The sequence below is a fragment of the Temnothorax curvispinosus genome, unplaced genomic scaffold (genome assembly GCF_003070985.1).
Source record: "Temnothorax curvispinosus isolate PA1 unplaced genomic scaffold, ASM307098v1 QBEX01004809.1, whole genome shotgun sequence".
NCBI classification, from domain to species: Eukaryota; Metazoa; Arthropoda; class Insecta; order Hymenoptera; family Formicidae; genus Temnothorax; species Temnothorax curvispinosus.
The window spans coordinates 55775-68344 of NW_020214589.1; the positions used below are offsets into that span (position 1 = coordinate 55775).

At 35.5% G+C, this 12570-nt stretch overlaps 1 protein-coding gene across 2 annotated transcripts; it reads right to left on the reverse strand.

Moving 5' to 3' along the window:
* Positions 1–1151: 1151 nt before the first annotated feature.
* On the reverse strand, positions 1152–5181 carry LOC112454144 (probable serine/threonine-protein kinase clkA). Of its 2 annotated transcripts, none has more exons than XM_025015378.1 (8): positions 5141–5181; positions 4151–4426; positions 3146–3337; positions 2353–2908; positions 2156–2247; positions 1819–1980; positions 1451–1734; positions 1152–1257 (listed from the first exon to the last, which is right to left on the reverse strand). In XM_025015378.1, the coding sequence occupies exons 4-7, from the start codon at positions 2619–2621 to the stop codon at positions 1451–1453; spliced, it is 807 nt and encodes a 268-aa protein (XP_024871146.1). In that variant the 5' UTR covers positions 2622–2908; positions 3146–3337; positions 4151–4426; positions 5141–5181; the 3' UTR covers positions 1152–1257. The 2 variants fall into 2 exon arrangements, with proteins under 2 accessions (XP_024871146.1, XP_024871145.1); XM_025015377.1 differs by having other exon boundaries at positions 3146–3625.
* Positions 5182–12570: the final 7389 nt, after the last annotated feature.

A 12570-nucleotide genomic window follows, 5' to 3' on the forward strand; every position in this document is an offset into this window, starting at 1 on the left:
TATATATATATATATATATATATATATATATATATATATATAATGAATATTTCCTTACATATATAAACTATTAAGAACAAAATAGGAACAAAAAATATTTGTCTAACTGTGGACTAGACAATTCGATAAATACTTCTAAATCAAGAACTGTTGTTGAGAACAAAATATTTTAAACAAAACTAGTACTTATATAATATGCATGTATTAATTTAGAATTGCTAAACGCAACTTTTGCACAACTAACTCAAAGGCGTTCAGAGAATATTGGGAAAAAAAAATTTCTAACTCTGAACCAGACGATTTAATCTATACATTCTATCCGAGCCCTAAAAAAGAAATTGGCTTATTGGACTGAGAAAACGCCTTCTATTGAAAAACAAAATATTTTAAACAAAGTAAAACATAGTAAAGTAAAAAATATAATATGTATTATAAGATCTTGAAATCTTTATCTTTCATAAATAATATTATGTAGAAACTTAGATCATGTTGATCTTTGAGCATCTTCATTATTGTTGTATAAATCATGCATATTTTGCAAAGGCCATTTCTAACACGATGCCTCAGTTTTTCCCTTCGAACTCGATCTCGATGCCTTTGCTTGGCAACTCTTAATGCAGCCTGCATAAGTTGACTAAAGGTTTCTATTGAAACTTTTTCAGTCTGATTAACTACCTCTGAAACATAACATATACTTGTATAATATTTATTAAAACATTAAAAAAATTTTTTAAATTTTTAGGGATAAGGGATATAAAATATTGCTAAATAAATTTAACTGAAAAATTTTAATTTTGTGATAAATAATTGTATAATAGTTAAGAAATTTGTTTCGCGTGGAAAATGTATGCGCGGAGGCAGCAAGTTAAAAATGTTTAAAAAGTTGCTAAACTTTGGAGTCGCAAAAAATCCTTTTAGTATGTCTTTTTTATCTAAAAAGAACCTATTCACAAAGTTTCACCTAAATCAAAGCATGGACGTTTTTGGAAAAACAGCCAGGAATTTTAAGAATATTGTATTTTGTATTACCAAAAATAGCAAACCCATTTAAATATTCCGAAAAGTAAAATGCAAAATTAAAAGTATGATAATATTTTTATATAATCAAAATATTAGTAAATTATTTTGATATTTTACTTACTAGCTCTTTCTGCTTTTGTTTATCTTTCTCGAAATTTTCAAACTGTTGCATATTTTTGTAATGAAAAACCTTCCGGAAGTGAATATACTGGGCGAGCCTCATCGTTATTTGCGTTTCTAAAAATAATTTGGCTCGGTATTATACTCAGAAAATTAATATTTAAGGGGATGTAAAAAGATCTTGATAGGCTCCATTTTATATAAAACCAAAAACCAAATCTAAATTATCTTCTTTTTATCGTACAACTTCTTTTAAGATATTTTGATAAAATTTATACATTTTAGAATTGAAAATCACGTTAACGCATACTTATGCTTGCACATTATCCAATTTTGTATTAAAGTAGGTTTTCAGTTCATCCATTTTTTTCTCATAATAGTTTTGCATATCGTCCATTTTTTTCGAAACATATTGTTCCTGAGTCTTGGGAAACAATTGCATTTTTTCCTCAAATATTTGGAAGAAACTTTCTTGCGATGCCTTCAAGTTATTTAAGATGGCATTTTCAGAATCGTTGTAATTTATATGGCCATCATTGTTATTACGATAGTTGTACAACTGCGGGTGTATGTGTGTATTAACCAGTGCAGTTCCTGTAAAAATTCGGTTGCTATTATATTTTATTTTATTTTATTAATTTTATTAATTTTAATCCATTGTATGTAAAAATATTTTACCTGAGCCATATAATTCTTTTGTATATGTGGGTGGGACACTGGTTGCATTTGCGTATATGCCATTAGTACTTGAACTGTCATAAAATTTATTATTTGAAGTAACAGCCGGAGAAATATATTTGTTACAAGTTGGAGTTCTTGACGAATTGTTTTGAACAGTACCTGGGTAAACAAACGTACAACGTAATACATTTTTTTACATAATTAAAAAAATTAAAATAGTAAGTAATAGTAATAGTAATAGTAAGTAATAGTATTTTTCTATTCGTTTTTTCCCCTTTTTATTGCGTACAAGGACTACCTTAAAATAAAATATTTGTTTTGGATTGTTAGTTACTTGTGTCAACAACTGATCCTGAGTTGAAATCGTATACAGAATGATTATTTGATGTACGCATCACATCATCTCCTTGATCATAATTTTGTAATGTTTGTGCTGAACAACCGGGTAAGTTTAAATTATTGTTTCTATGGCGTCTAAGTTGCTGTTCCGATATTGGTTGTAGTGTTCCTTGATCATAATTATTTTGTAATGTTTGTGCTGAACCGGGTAAGTTTAAATTATTGTTTCCATGGCGTCTAAGTTGCTGTTCCGATGTTGGTTGTAGTGTTCCTTGATCATAATTATTTTGTAATATTTGTTCTGAACAACCGGGTAAGTTCAAATTATTGTTTTCATGGTGTCTAAGTTGCTGTTCCGATGTTGATTGTAGTGTTTTTTCTTGGTTTCCTTCTTTTTTCCGGTCAGATTTTGCGATTGGTTTATCTTGATTTGTTTCTTTTTTTCCGGGCTGATTGTGCATTTTTTTGGGATCCTTATTTCATTTCAACATTGTCCTCACTGTGTGTCAGTCGACACACAGTCGATAATTATATTCATTATCGGATGATTGACTTGGCGCATCAGTTGATTCTTCAGAATTAGAATTGCTGAACATTGCTGTCATTTCTTGTAATACATTACTGTTAGCCTTTTTCTTATTCCTCGTTGGCTTATCAGAATCTGTAGTACAATACTTTGGAGGCTTTTTTATTGTACGTCCTCGTCGATTACATTTTGAACCTTTATTGTCCGACATTTTTTATAACACTGTGGATCAGTACATATATGTATATATTTATGGTTCTTTTTTTATCTTGTAGTGGAAAAACATTGAATAGTTATGAGGTACAAAAAATAAATTATATTGGAGGATTTATACATTGACAGATTATAAATTTAAAATTTGTTATGCGAATATGATCAAACATTTACGTTATATATAAATTGGCTTTACAATATGAAACTAATTAATATAATGTAAGAGAGTAAAAACAATATATTCACCATTATTTTTTTCTGATTTTTTTGTTGAAGAGAATGATCCTGTCCAACTTGGCATACTATAGCACTTCGCAGTTACATAATTTGTGCTGATTAATTGTAAGTCTTTTGATAACTCTTTGCATTTATAAACTCCGACAGTTGAAGACTGAATTGGCAATTCATAAAAATTTGTAACATTTTGAAAAGTTTGTACTACAAAGAAAACATTTTTATTTTGAGTCAAAATATTTCTAATTCTGCAAATAGAGTTATCCCGAATCTTGCAAAAGCTATTGCAATCATCTAATGCAAAATTAAATTAATTTGACTGATAATTTTTGTATTGTATGACATTTGTATTTTCCATACATTCAGGAATGGGACTATTTGAGTGTTTTGCTGAAAGGCGATGATTCTCAAGATTACGTTCAGGTACATGTTGTATATAATTTTTTTCTCGTAATCAATTTGCGAATTGCTCAAGTGGACGTGGATGATTTCCTATTAAAAAAAAAAAAAAAAAAAAAAAGGAAAAATAAAAAAAAAAAAAAAAAAACGGCATATTATTTTCATAAACGAATGCTGAACAATTTTCTAGATGTCCTAATTCCTTTATGTCATCAACTAAATGTTGTAATCCATGAACATTGTAACTTACAAAGGTCGCGGTATAGAGATGTTCCGCATATTTAACAAATCTGTGTAGGCATTTTTCAACCGTTTTTAATTGCCTTTTCGATTTCGAACATTTAATTGATGTGACTATTCTCATGGCTACATTAAGTAATAACAAATGGAAGTAAAATTCGTCAGATATAATTCGGAACGAAATAATTTTTGCTGCATATAAAAGGAAATGTCTTAACTCAGTTGCTTTAAATTTAGAGAATTTTGCGAGAGATTTAGGGCGACGAGCAAATTCGTTTGGACAAAACTTGTTTAACTCTTCATATCGTTAAGACATTTCATTAAGCGCTGAGCTAGGTAGTTTCGCTGCATATCCAAATTTGTCATCATACCACGCACTTAATAGCCTCGAAGCAACACCAGCGTATACCAGATGCATAATTTCAAAAGGCACCCTTGTGACAATCGGTATTCCAAGATCCTGTAATGGACTTTTTCCTTTTTGATGGTCCTCATTCAAACAAGATATATATTGTTCATTTGTTCGCTTTTCGTGATTGATCCCCAAGTAAACCATTCGATTCTCATGTCGGAAACCATTAACTTTGCATTTAAAGCACGGATTACTGGAATTGTGTCCATAATGATTTAAAACTAAAGCTCTCGCCGGAGCGTCTGCAACAAAATTTTTAAACACTATTGGAATACGACGATTACGTATTAGTATTCCTTCTAGTCTATTAGCTGATTTCACCTCATCAACAAGATTTTCAAAAAAATTATGAACATTGCAAGGTTTCTCAAGTCCTTTATACACACCTATAATCACCGGCTTGAAATAAGGAATATTAATGACCCTATATTGTAAAGGCCAATATTGCATAGGATTGTTTCTACTCAATGATAAACCGTCAGTGCTCAGTTCTATTTCTAGAACAGGCGGAATTTCATCTGCATCGTAAAACGAAAGGTGCTTTTCTAACGGTTTTACAAAACCAATATGCCAATATACACCTGAGCCAATTGGTACAAAGTTAATGCGATCACGACTTGTTTGTAAAAAACTTCTGCTATCTTTTGGCAAATTTTGAAAACATTTATGCATACGAAGTACTCTTAAAATTGCTGTAGTCTGAACATGATTTATATTCATGTCCAGGCAGCATTGTCGTACACAGTTTTGAAAACAATCTATTTCGACATTTTGGGGTTGCAAACAAGGTTGCGAATCTTCGTGTACTATTTCTTCTACTACATCATCATGAGCACTTGGCGTTTGTGATGGAAAGTCCAAAGACGTTTCTTCAGTTTCACTACTTCTCAAATTCTGTTCACATGAATAAGTTAAGGAATTATTACTTCTATTTTGATCTTTTAAGTGTGTTTTACCCGCAGAAAGATGGAATGCTCTACGAAGGCGTAAACGATTATATTGTTGACGACTTGATAAATTCTTAAAAGCTTTGCGAGTCGTCCAATTCATGTTTCCTTTGATTTCAATTGAGACTTACTTGCCCATTCAATTTCACTCAAGTGCGGTACTGAAATAAAAAAGAAATTAAGACTAAGTGAAAAACATAATAAAGCAAAGTCCAATCACTGACATAATAAAAATTCGAATAGGATAAGCTACTATTTTATTTAACAATGTATAAATAAGTTAATGTTTATCAATGAACGAAAAATCTTAACGTTATAGTTCTTCAAAATAACAAAAAAAAACATCTGATTACTAATGACTTAAGGGGGTGCCAAAGTGCACATTTTAAGCTGAATTTCAAATTGAATATCTACAGTTCATAAAATAGTGGTAAAACAAAACACATATATTAATCATTTTTAATTATTTATAAATTTTCAAGAATTTGAAATTAAAAATTAGAAAATATCAATATTTCTTTTTAACTGAGGTACTGCGCAGGTAAGTGTTATTTGTGTAATCATTCATTATCTTCCTTAAATAAATATCCTCAAAACAAAATCGCATTCCTAATATATTATGTGTGAGCGTATACGTCAAAATAAGCAAACCAACCAAGTTATTTTTGTTGGTTTTATTAATAATTTTTTCCATGCATATTTAAAAAATTTTTATTACTACTGTTACGTCCAACCCCGGGATTAGGATATGAAAATCTTGGAGCAAGGGAAAGGCTAACCAGAGGGGTCGGGGGAAGGGAGGACGCAGTTAGATACTTACAAATGTCGCTCGCAGGTACGCGCTCTGAGACGCGTGGCGCGAGCCGAACGCACTTTTATGACTCAGAAAGGGTCAACGTCCGTAAAGACGCTAAGACCCCTTTCGTGAGCGGTGCGATCATCGGTCCTTTTTCGAGTCAGAGAATTTAATCCCTTTAACTCAGGATCGGACCTCGTGCAATTTCGAGAGAGGGAGGTAATTTGTGGGCGAGGTCTTATTTAAAATGCAAAAAAAAACATTTAATTTAACCTTACTAACAACTAAACATTTATTACAATAAAAATGATATTTGTTGATAACATTGAGCTGGACATTAATTACATAAAAAACATCGAAATTGTGAGGCAATTGAGATGAATGAACGGAGGCGAAATGAATGTCATTAGTGTGTGTGAGTGTGTAGTTATCGCGGGAGTTACATAGGTGCGGGGGTGGTCGGGCAAGATCTTTAAACCTACTTGGAAATGAACATTCTGCCCGCTATTATTACAATTGAAATCAGAATGTGATTACATGAATTTGGGTAGGTGTTATATGTGTGTAAATTAAGTCGAGCTTAAAATTAAAGTGTATGTAAATTAATGAAGTTAAGATTAGTCTAATGTTATGGTTTCGGGATCGCCTATGTCCTCGAGATCGAGAGTCGAGGCGGTTGAGGAGGTCGGGGACGGACTTCGGGAAGAGGAGGGGGAATCGGGAGGTTCTAGGAACCGGGCTGGATCGGGGTTGACGGGGACCACGCGAACCGGGACCACGCGAGGCGGGACCACGGGAAACGGAGCCACGCGGCAAATAGGGCGAGAATGTTCAGCAATTGGGCGAGAGGGTAGGACAACTGGGCGATAAGACAAAATGATAGCGGGGCGATTCTGATGTGAAGAACAAGGTTCCTCCGAAAAAGCTGGTAGGGGCGGTGGAATGGTGAGTCGCGGAGGACCGGCGTTGAGCTGCTCCCGGGGGAGTTCGACCTCCCGTCGCGCCCGCTTGTTCTGTCGATTTCTCTGTCGCCTGATCGTGCGGAGATTCTGTCCTCGAGGGGGTAGGATTTTCGGGTCCACTAAAATTATTTATTTATTTAGTCAATCTCTCTCGGACCCGGTCGGAAGCGAACAAAAGAAAATTGTCACGAGCTCGAGGGGGGGGGAGGTCAGTGGACAGGCCGAGTCCGCGACAGCGACGAAGACGTCGGGAGCCAAGTCAGGCCCACGACAACGCCAACGACCGCTGGGAACTTGATGCTTACACCGACCGGGATTTACAAAATTTCCATGTTTCTTATGTTTATGGGATAGCAGAGCTAGAGAGAGGCATTATACACAGAAAGAATGGCCAGAGAGAACAGATTTCTATCCAGGGGAGAAGAACATTCTACGCGAACCTTTAGTTGATCCATCAAATATTCTGCTTCCACCTCTCCACATAAAACTTGGTCTCATGAAACAGTTCGTCAAAGCTTTGGACAAAGAAAGCGCCTGTTTTGAATATTTGCAAGAGAAGTTTCCTCAAATAAGCGATGCTAAACTAAAAGAAGGTATTTTTGATGGACCTAAAATTCGTACCTTGTTTAACGATGAAAATTTTATTACAAAAATGACTGAGCATCAAAAACCAGCATGGCTCAGTTTCAAGAAAGTAGCTCAGAATTTCTTAGGGAATCAGAAAAGTGAGGATTACCAGAATATAGTTGAAGAAATGTTAGAAAATTACAATCGTTTGGGCTGCTTGATGAACTTAAAATTGCATTTTCTACACTCTCATCTTGATTACTTTCCCGAAAACCTGGGAGATTACAGCGAAGAATAAGGTGAAAGGTTTCATCAAGATATGAAGGAAATGGAGCGCCGGTATCAAAAAAGGTGGGATGTTAATATGATGGCAGATTTTTGTTGGATGCTTAAAAGAGAAACCCAGCTTAAAAGTCGAAAGAGACAAAGATATCCTCTACATAGATCGTTCGAAGAAAAAAGAGTTTGTTATAAAAGGAGAAAGGAGTAAAAGAACTCTTTTCCTCTTCAAAACTACAACTAAGTGATCTCTCGGTAGAAATCAAATAACGGTAGGTATATCTATTTAAAATCGGTCGAGATAGGATGCGAAGGCAGGCGTCCAACTCGGCTCCTAGGGGGCAGAGCTGCGGTCCTCCACAAAACCAGGTCTGGGTACGTCCAACTCGGCCGTAACGTCGGTTGCCACATTTGTACCTGACGCTGATCCACCTTACAGCGGGATTTTCTGTTTTAAAGGGTGATTTTTCGTGATTAAAAAGAAAGTAGGGGGTGGTACAGTAATGCTGGCCCGAGATTCGGATTCAGGACATCAAAGTACATATAATTTGGGTCTTACAGTTGGTTGCCACATTTGTACCTAACGCTGACCCATCTTATATTGAGATTTTCCGTTTTCAATGGTGGTTTTTCGCGATTTAAAAAAAATTGGTGTGGTGGGGGTCAATTTTGACCCCGGATTTGAATTCAGCACGTCAAAATACATAAGAAATGATGGGTCTAGTCTTTGGTACAGACCACTTTTTTTTTGTGTGCCTGTGTAATTAGCCATTTTCGTAATCGTACGGCTTTTTGCAACACAAAATAAATTATTTAAAAAAAATCACGCACATACACAAATCACGTACCTTGGGAATAAAATTGAAGTATCTTGCTGGAAGAGATGTCTTTCCGCGAATGATATCGGGATGCTGTAAAAAATTATATGTAATAAATTATTTAAAAAATCACATACATACAAATGTGTACTTCAAATGTGATCTATACTTATTTCCATGGGTAGATGAGACATCTCAAACGTTATGTGATTGAAACTATACTCCATGCGTAGAGATAGCATTCATCAGATGGAGTGAAATCGATGTCCATCTCCATTTGTAGAGGTACCTTCACAATCTTGATATCTCCAACCTTTATATACTAAAAAATTAAATTAAATTAAATTAAATTAAATTAAATTAAATTAAATTAACAAATTAAATTATTACACAAATGCATTTATTAATGCACAAATTATTGCACAGCACAAAATACTTTACACCGTCGCACGGATAAGTAATTTTGAATTGCATACAGTTGCAATGCTTTAATTTGCATAAACGGTATATAGGGTGAAACCATTCGTTCTTCTAAGGCAGTCAAGTTGGTCACCTCTTTTGGTACATTTGAATAACTTAAATCTGCATTTGATGCTATTTTTGGTATTTCTCCTGCTGTAATGTATTTTTTACAATTTTTCAGACATATTCCGACGAGTTATTTTGTATTTGTTTAATAAATGTATTAATCGCAACATTTTTTTTAGATAACTTTTTTTTGTAATTTAAAAACTAATTCGTTCAACTGACTTTTCAAAAAACAAATTTTCACAACATAAATAAACTTTATCTAGTCCTTGTTTTCTGTTTTGTAAAAATTTCATAATTAATAAATTTTGATAATATTCATTATCGTGAATACCACTAATCTTATTATGAATTGCTGAAGTTTTCACATAATCTTACAAAATCGTCAAGTCGAATTAGACACTTTCGATGTCTATCTGAAATTCTTTTTTTTTCGTTGTAGTCTTCTTCCTCAGGTAATGTGCGTCTAACTCGCATTCTCTCCCTATTTTTAATTTTTTTAGTTGTATTGAAACTTTTATCTGTTCTTTTCAAAATAATTCTTTTGACATTTTTCTCCGTCTCGTTATGTTTGTATAAACTTGCATCTTGGCCACACCTGTAAAAAAAGTCAGCTTCTTTTTTTTTGGTAGACTCTGGGTCGGAGGTAAAACCTCCGTCTTGATGTCCAAACGGTTCAATGTCACCACGGAAACTAAACCGGACTCCGGTACGTACTCGTGATTGCTTGCTTTCACGAGACGCAACCTGGTGGATGAGTTAGATTGTAGTTCATCCAATGCAAGCTGCCCGCGCCTTTGGACTTTTCTTTTTGTCCAATTCCATTGTTATTCCCACGAGTAAGGGGAATAACAGTTTCACCCGGGTAGAGCCCCGGTACACCGGGTGAGGAGATTTACAATTACAATACACTTGGAGGTGGCTCCAGGTTCCCAGAGGTTGGTCGCTTGCTGCCGGACTTACCCTCCGACCATGCATCCCAGAGGATAGCAGTGTGGTCTTATGGTAAAGCGCCAGACTCGTAACCCCAAGGAACCGGGTTCGAATCTACATGATCACAGGAATTTTTATATTTCAAACTGCACCCTCCACACGAGTGGGGCTCGTGCGGAAAAACTGGGCTATATTTCGGAGGAGACATTAAATTTGAAATTGGTCGTCAAGCTTGGGGAGCTTGGGGGTTTTGGGTTAATACTGCTATCACTAGCTACAATATCGCGCGTGGCAACGCATGGAAACCAAGAATGCACTTATATAAAGGAACGTTTTGTACTTACTTCTTCGGGCAGGAACACGAGTTTTAATTCGCGACTCAGCTGGATTTCAAAGGGATCTTGTATTACCATCATCTAAAACAGCAATAAAAACAGCAATAAAAAAATTAGTTTAAACCAATCGTATACTTTATATAAAGGGATGTTTTGTACTTACTCGTTCGGCCATGAATATGATTCTTATTTCTCGTCTCAGTTCTACCACCACCATAAGGATATCTCCTACCATAATCACCTAAAACAGCAATGAAAAAATTGGTTTAAACCAAGCGTATATTTTTATAACAATATGTTATAAAATGTTTGTATTCTTTCCTGCTCATGTGTGGCAGTGTGGTCTTGTGGTAAAGCGCCAGACTCGTAACCCCGAGGAACCGGGTTCGAGTCCACCTGATCACAGGAATTTTTATATTCCAAACTGTACCCCCGCACGAGTGGGTCTCGTGCGGAGAAATTGGGCTATCTTTCGGAGGAGACATTAAATTTGAAATTGGTCGTCAAGCTTGGGGAGATTGGGAGTTTTGGGTAAATAATACTGTTACTACTAGCTGCAATATTAAAAAATATGAAATATGTGACGGCAATTAGAGCCTGTTCACACGAGGCGGTTTTGACTCGCGGTTGCGTTGCCGCGCGTGGCCGCGCGTTATCGCGAGGCAAAGTGCGAGAACGCGCGCTTAGAATGATGCAGGCAATAATTAGCCTTTTTTTTTAATCGTACGGCTTTCCGCACTAGCTGCAATATTAAACTGAGTAGAATAGCTAACCTGAATGATGCGGACGCGAGCCGGATATACCGAGTGAGCCGTACGAATGGACAGCGAGAAACAAAACAAGAACGTTGTTAGCGATGTATGCATCGACCGCGACCATTACGGCGAATACGTGTGTATCATGGGCGATTCTCGCGCATTTATTGTAACGCAGATCGAACTTCATCATACATATAAACTTCATTGGTTACGATAAATTTTGTCGCGTGAAAGTTATGCATAAGTTTATTGCTTCAAAACGGTTTTTTTATATGTATTATAAAGAGAATTTTTATAGAAATTTTAATTAATTAATAACATGAAAAATTCTGAGATAATTTTCCACCAGGGATGTTTATATATAAATACAATATTTTAGAAGGATACTTACTTTTAGAATCCTAAATACGGCGTACGGCTATGTTCTCCCAAAATAATTGGCCCTAGTTCTCCTTGAAATGTATAAATATACATCAGGCCCATTTTTTTTGGATAAGATTATCGCGGTGTAATTTTTCTGTACAAATTTTTGTCCCCAGCAATATTTATGCATATCCATCCACTCAGGTAACTTTTCCAAGGTTTGGTCATCATTTAATTGGCAAAAGAACGCTGGAATAACGCTGTGTAAATATTGCGAACACAAGAACAAAACATAAATTTATTGTAAACTTGTAAGTTTGATTATTATATTAAGCCAGAATTATACGGGGAAGTCGATGGCTGAATCACATCGTTAGCTAAGAGATCCTTTACTTGTTTGTCGATTTCTTCCTTGTGCATTGGCGGGAATCGGTATTGTTTTGTATTTATAGGAATATCGTCGGTGGTCGGTTTTTTGTGCGTTATTTTATCGGTATGATGCAGCTTGTCTTCGGACAGACGAAATAAGCCGCTATATGTTTCTATAAGGTCACGTACATGCTTTCTTTCTTCGTCGTTTAAGTGATCTAGGCGAAGCAATTCTTTTATTTGATCGGCGCGTGACTTACTTAAGAACGTCGCCATTATTCGGCGAGCCTTTTTAGCGCTACTGGTCATTCTAGGTCCTAGGGTGGAAAGACCAGGTGAGGTTGGGTGATTTCGAAGAAGGATGCGTTTATGACCTTGTTTAGAAGAAGGTGTAGGAATGAATGCGTGGGACGGGCTGGAGGTAAAGTATGTTTCTACTTCTACGAAGTCGACCGTCGGTAACGAGCGGTATCTCTACATCTCGTTTGCCGGTATTTATGACACTGTGACGTTCTGGTGATGCGAAATTACTCGATCCGGCAGAACGCTTTCGTTGATCGGTTCTTCTTCTGCGGTTAAGGAGGTAAAACTCCAGGATAATTAACAGTCCTCGGCGATGTGCATTGTGGTTTCTCAGATCCGTTCAGGATATCAGATATTCAATGATCTTTTGAACTGTTCTCCAAGATTTAAGAGTATAATTTTTATTACAAAACTTTTGATACAAGTGT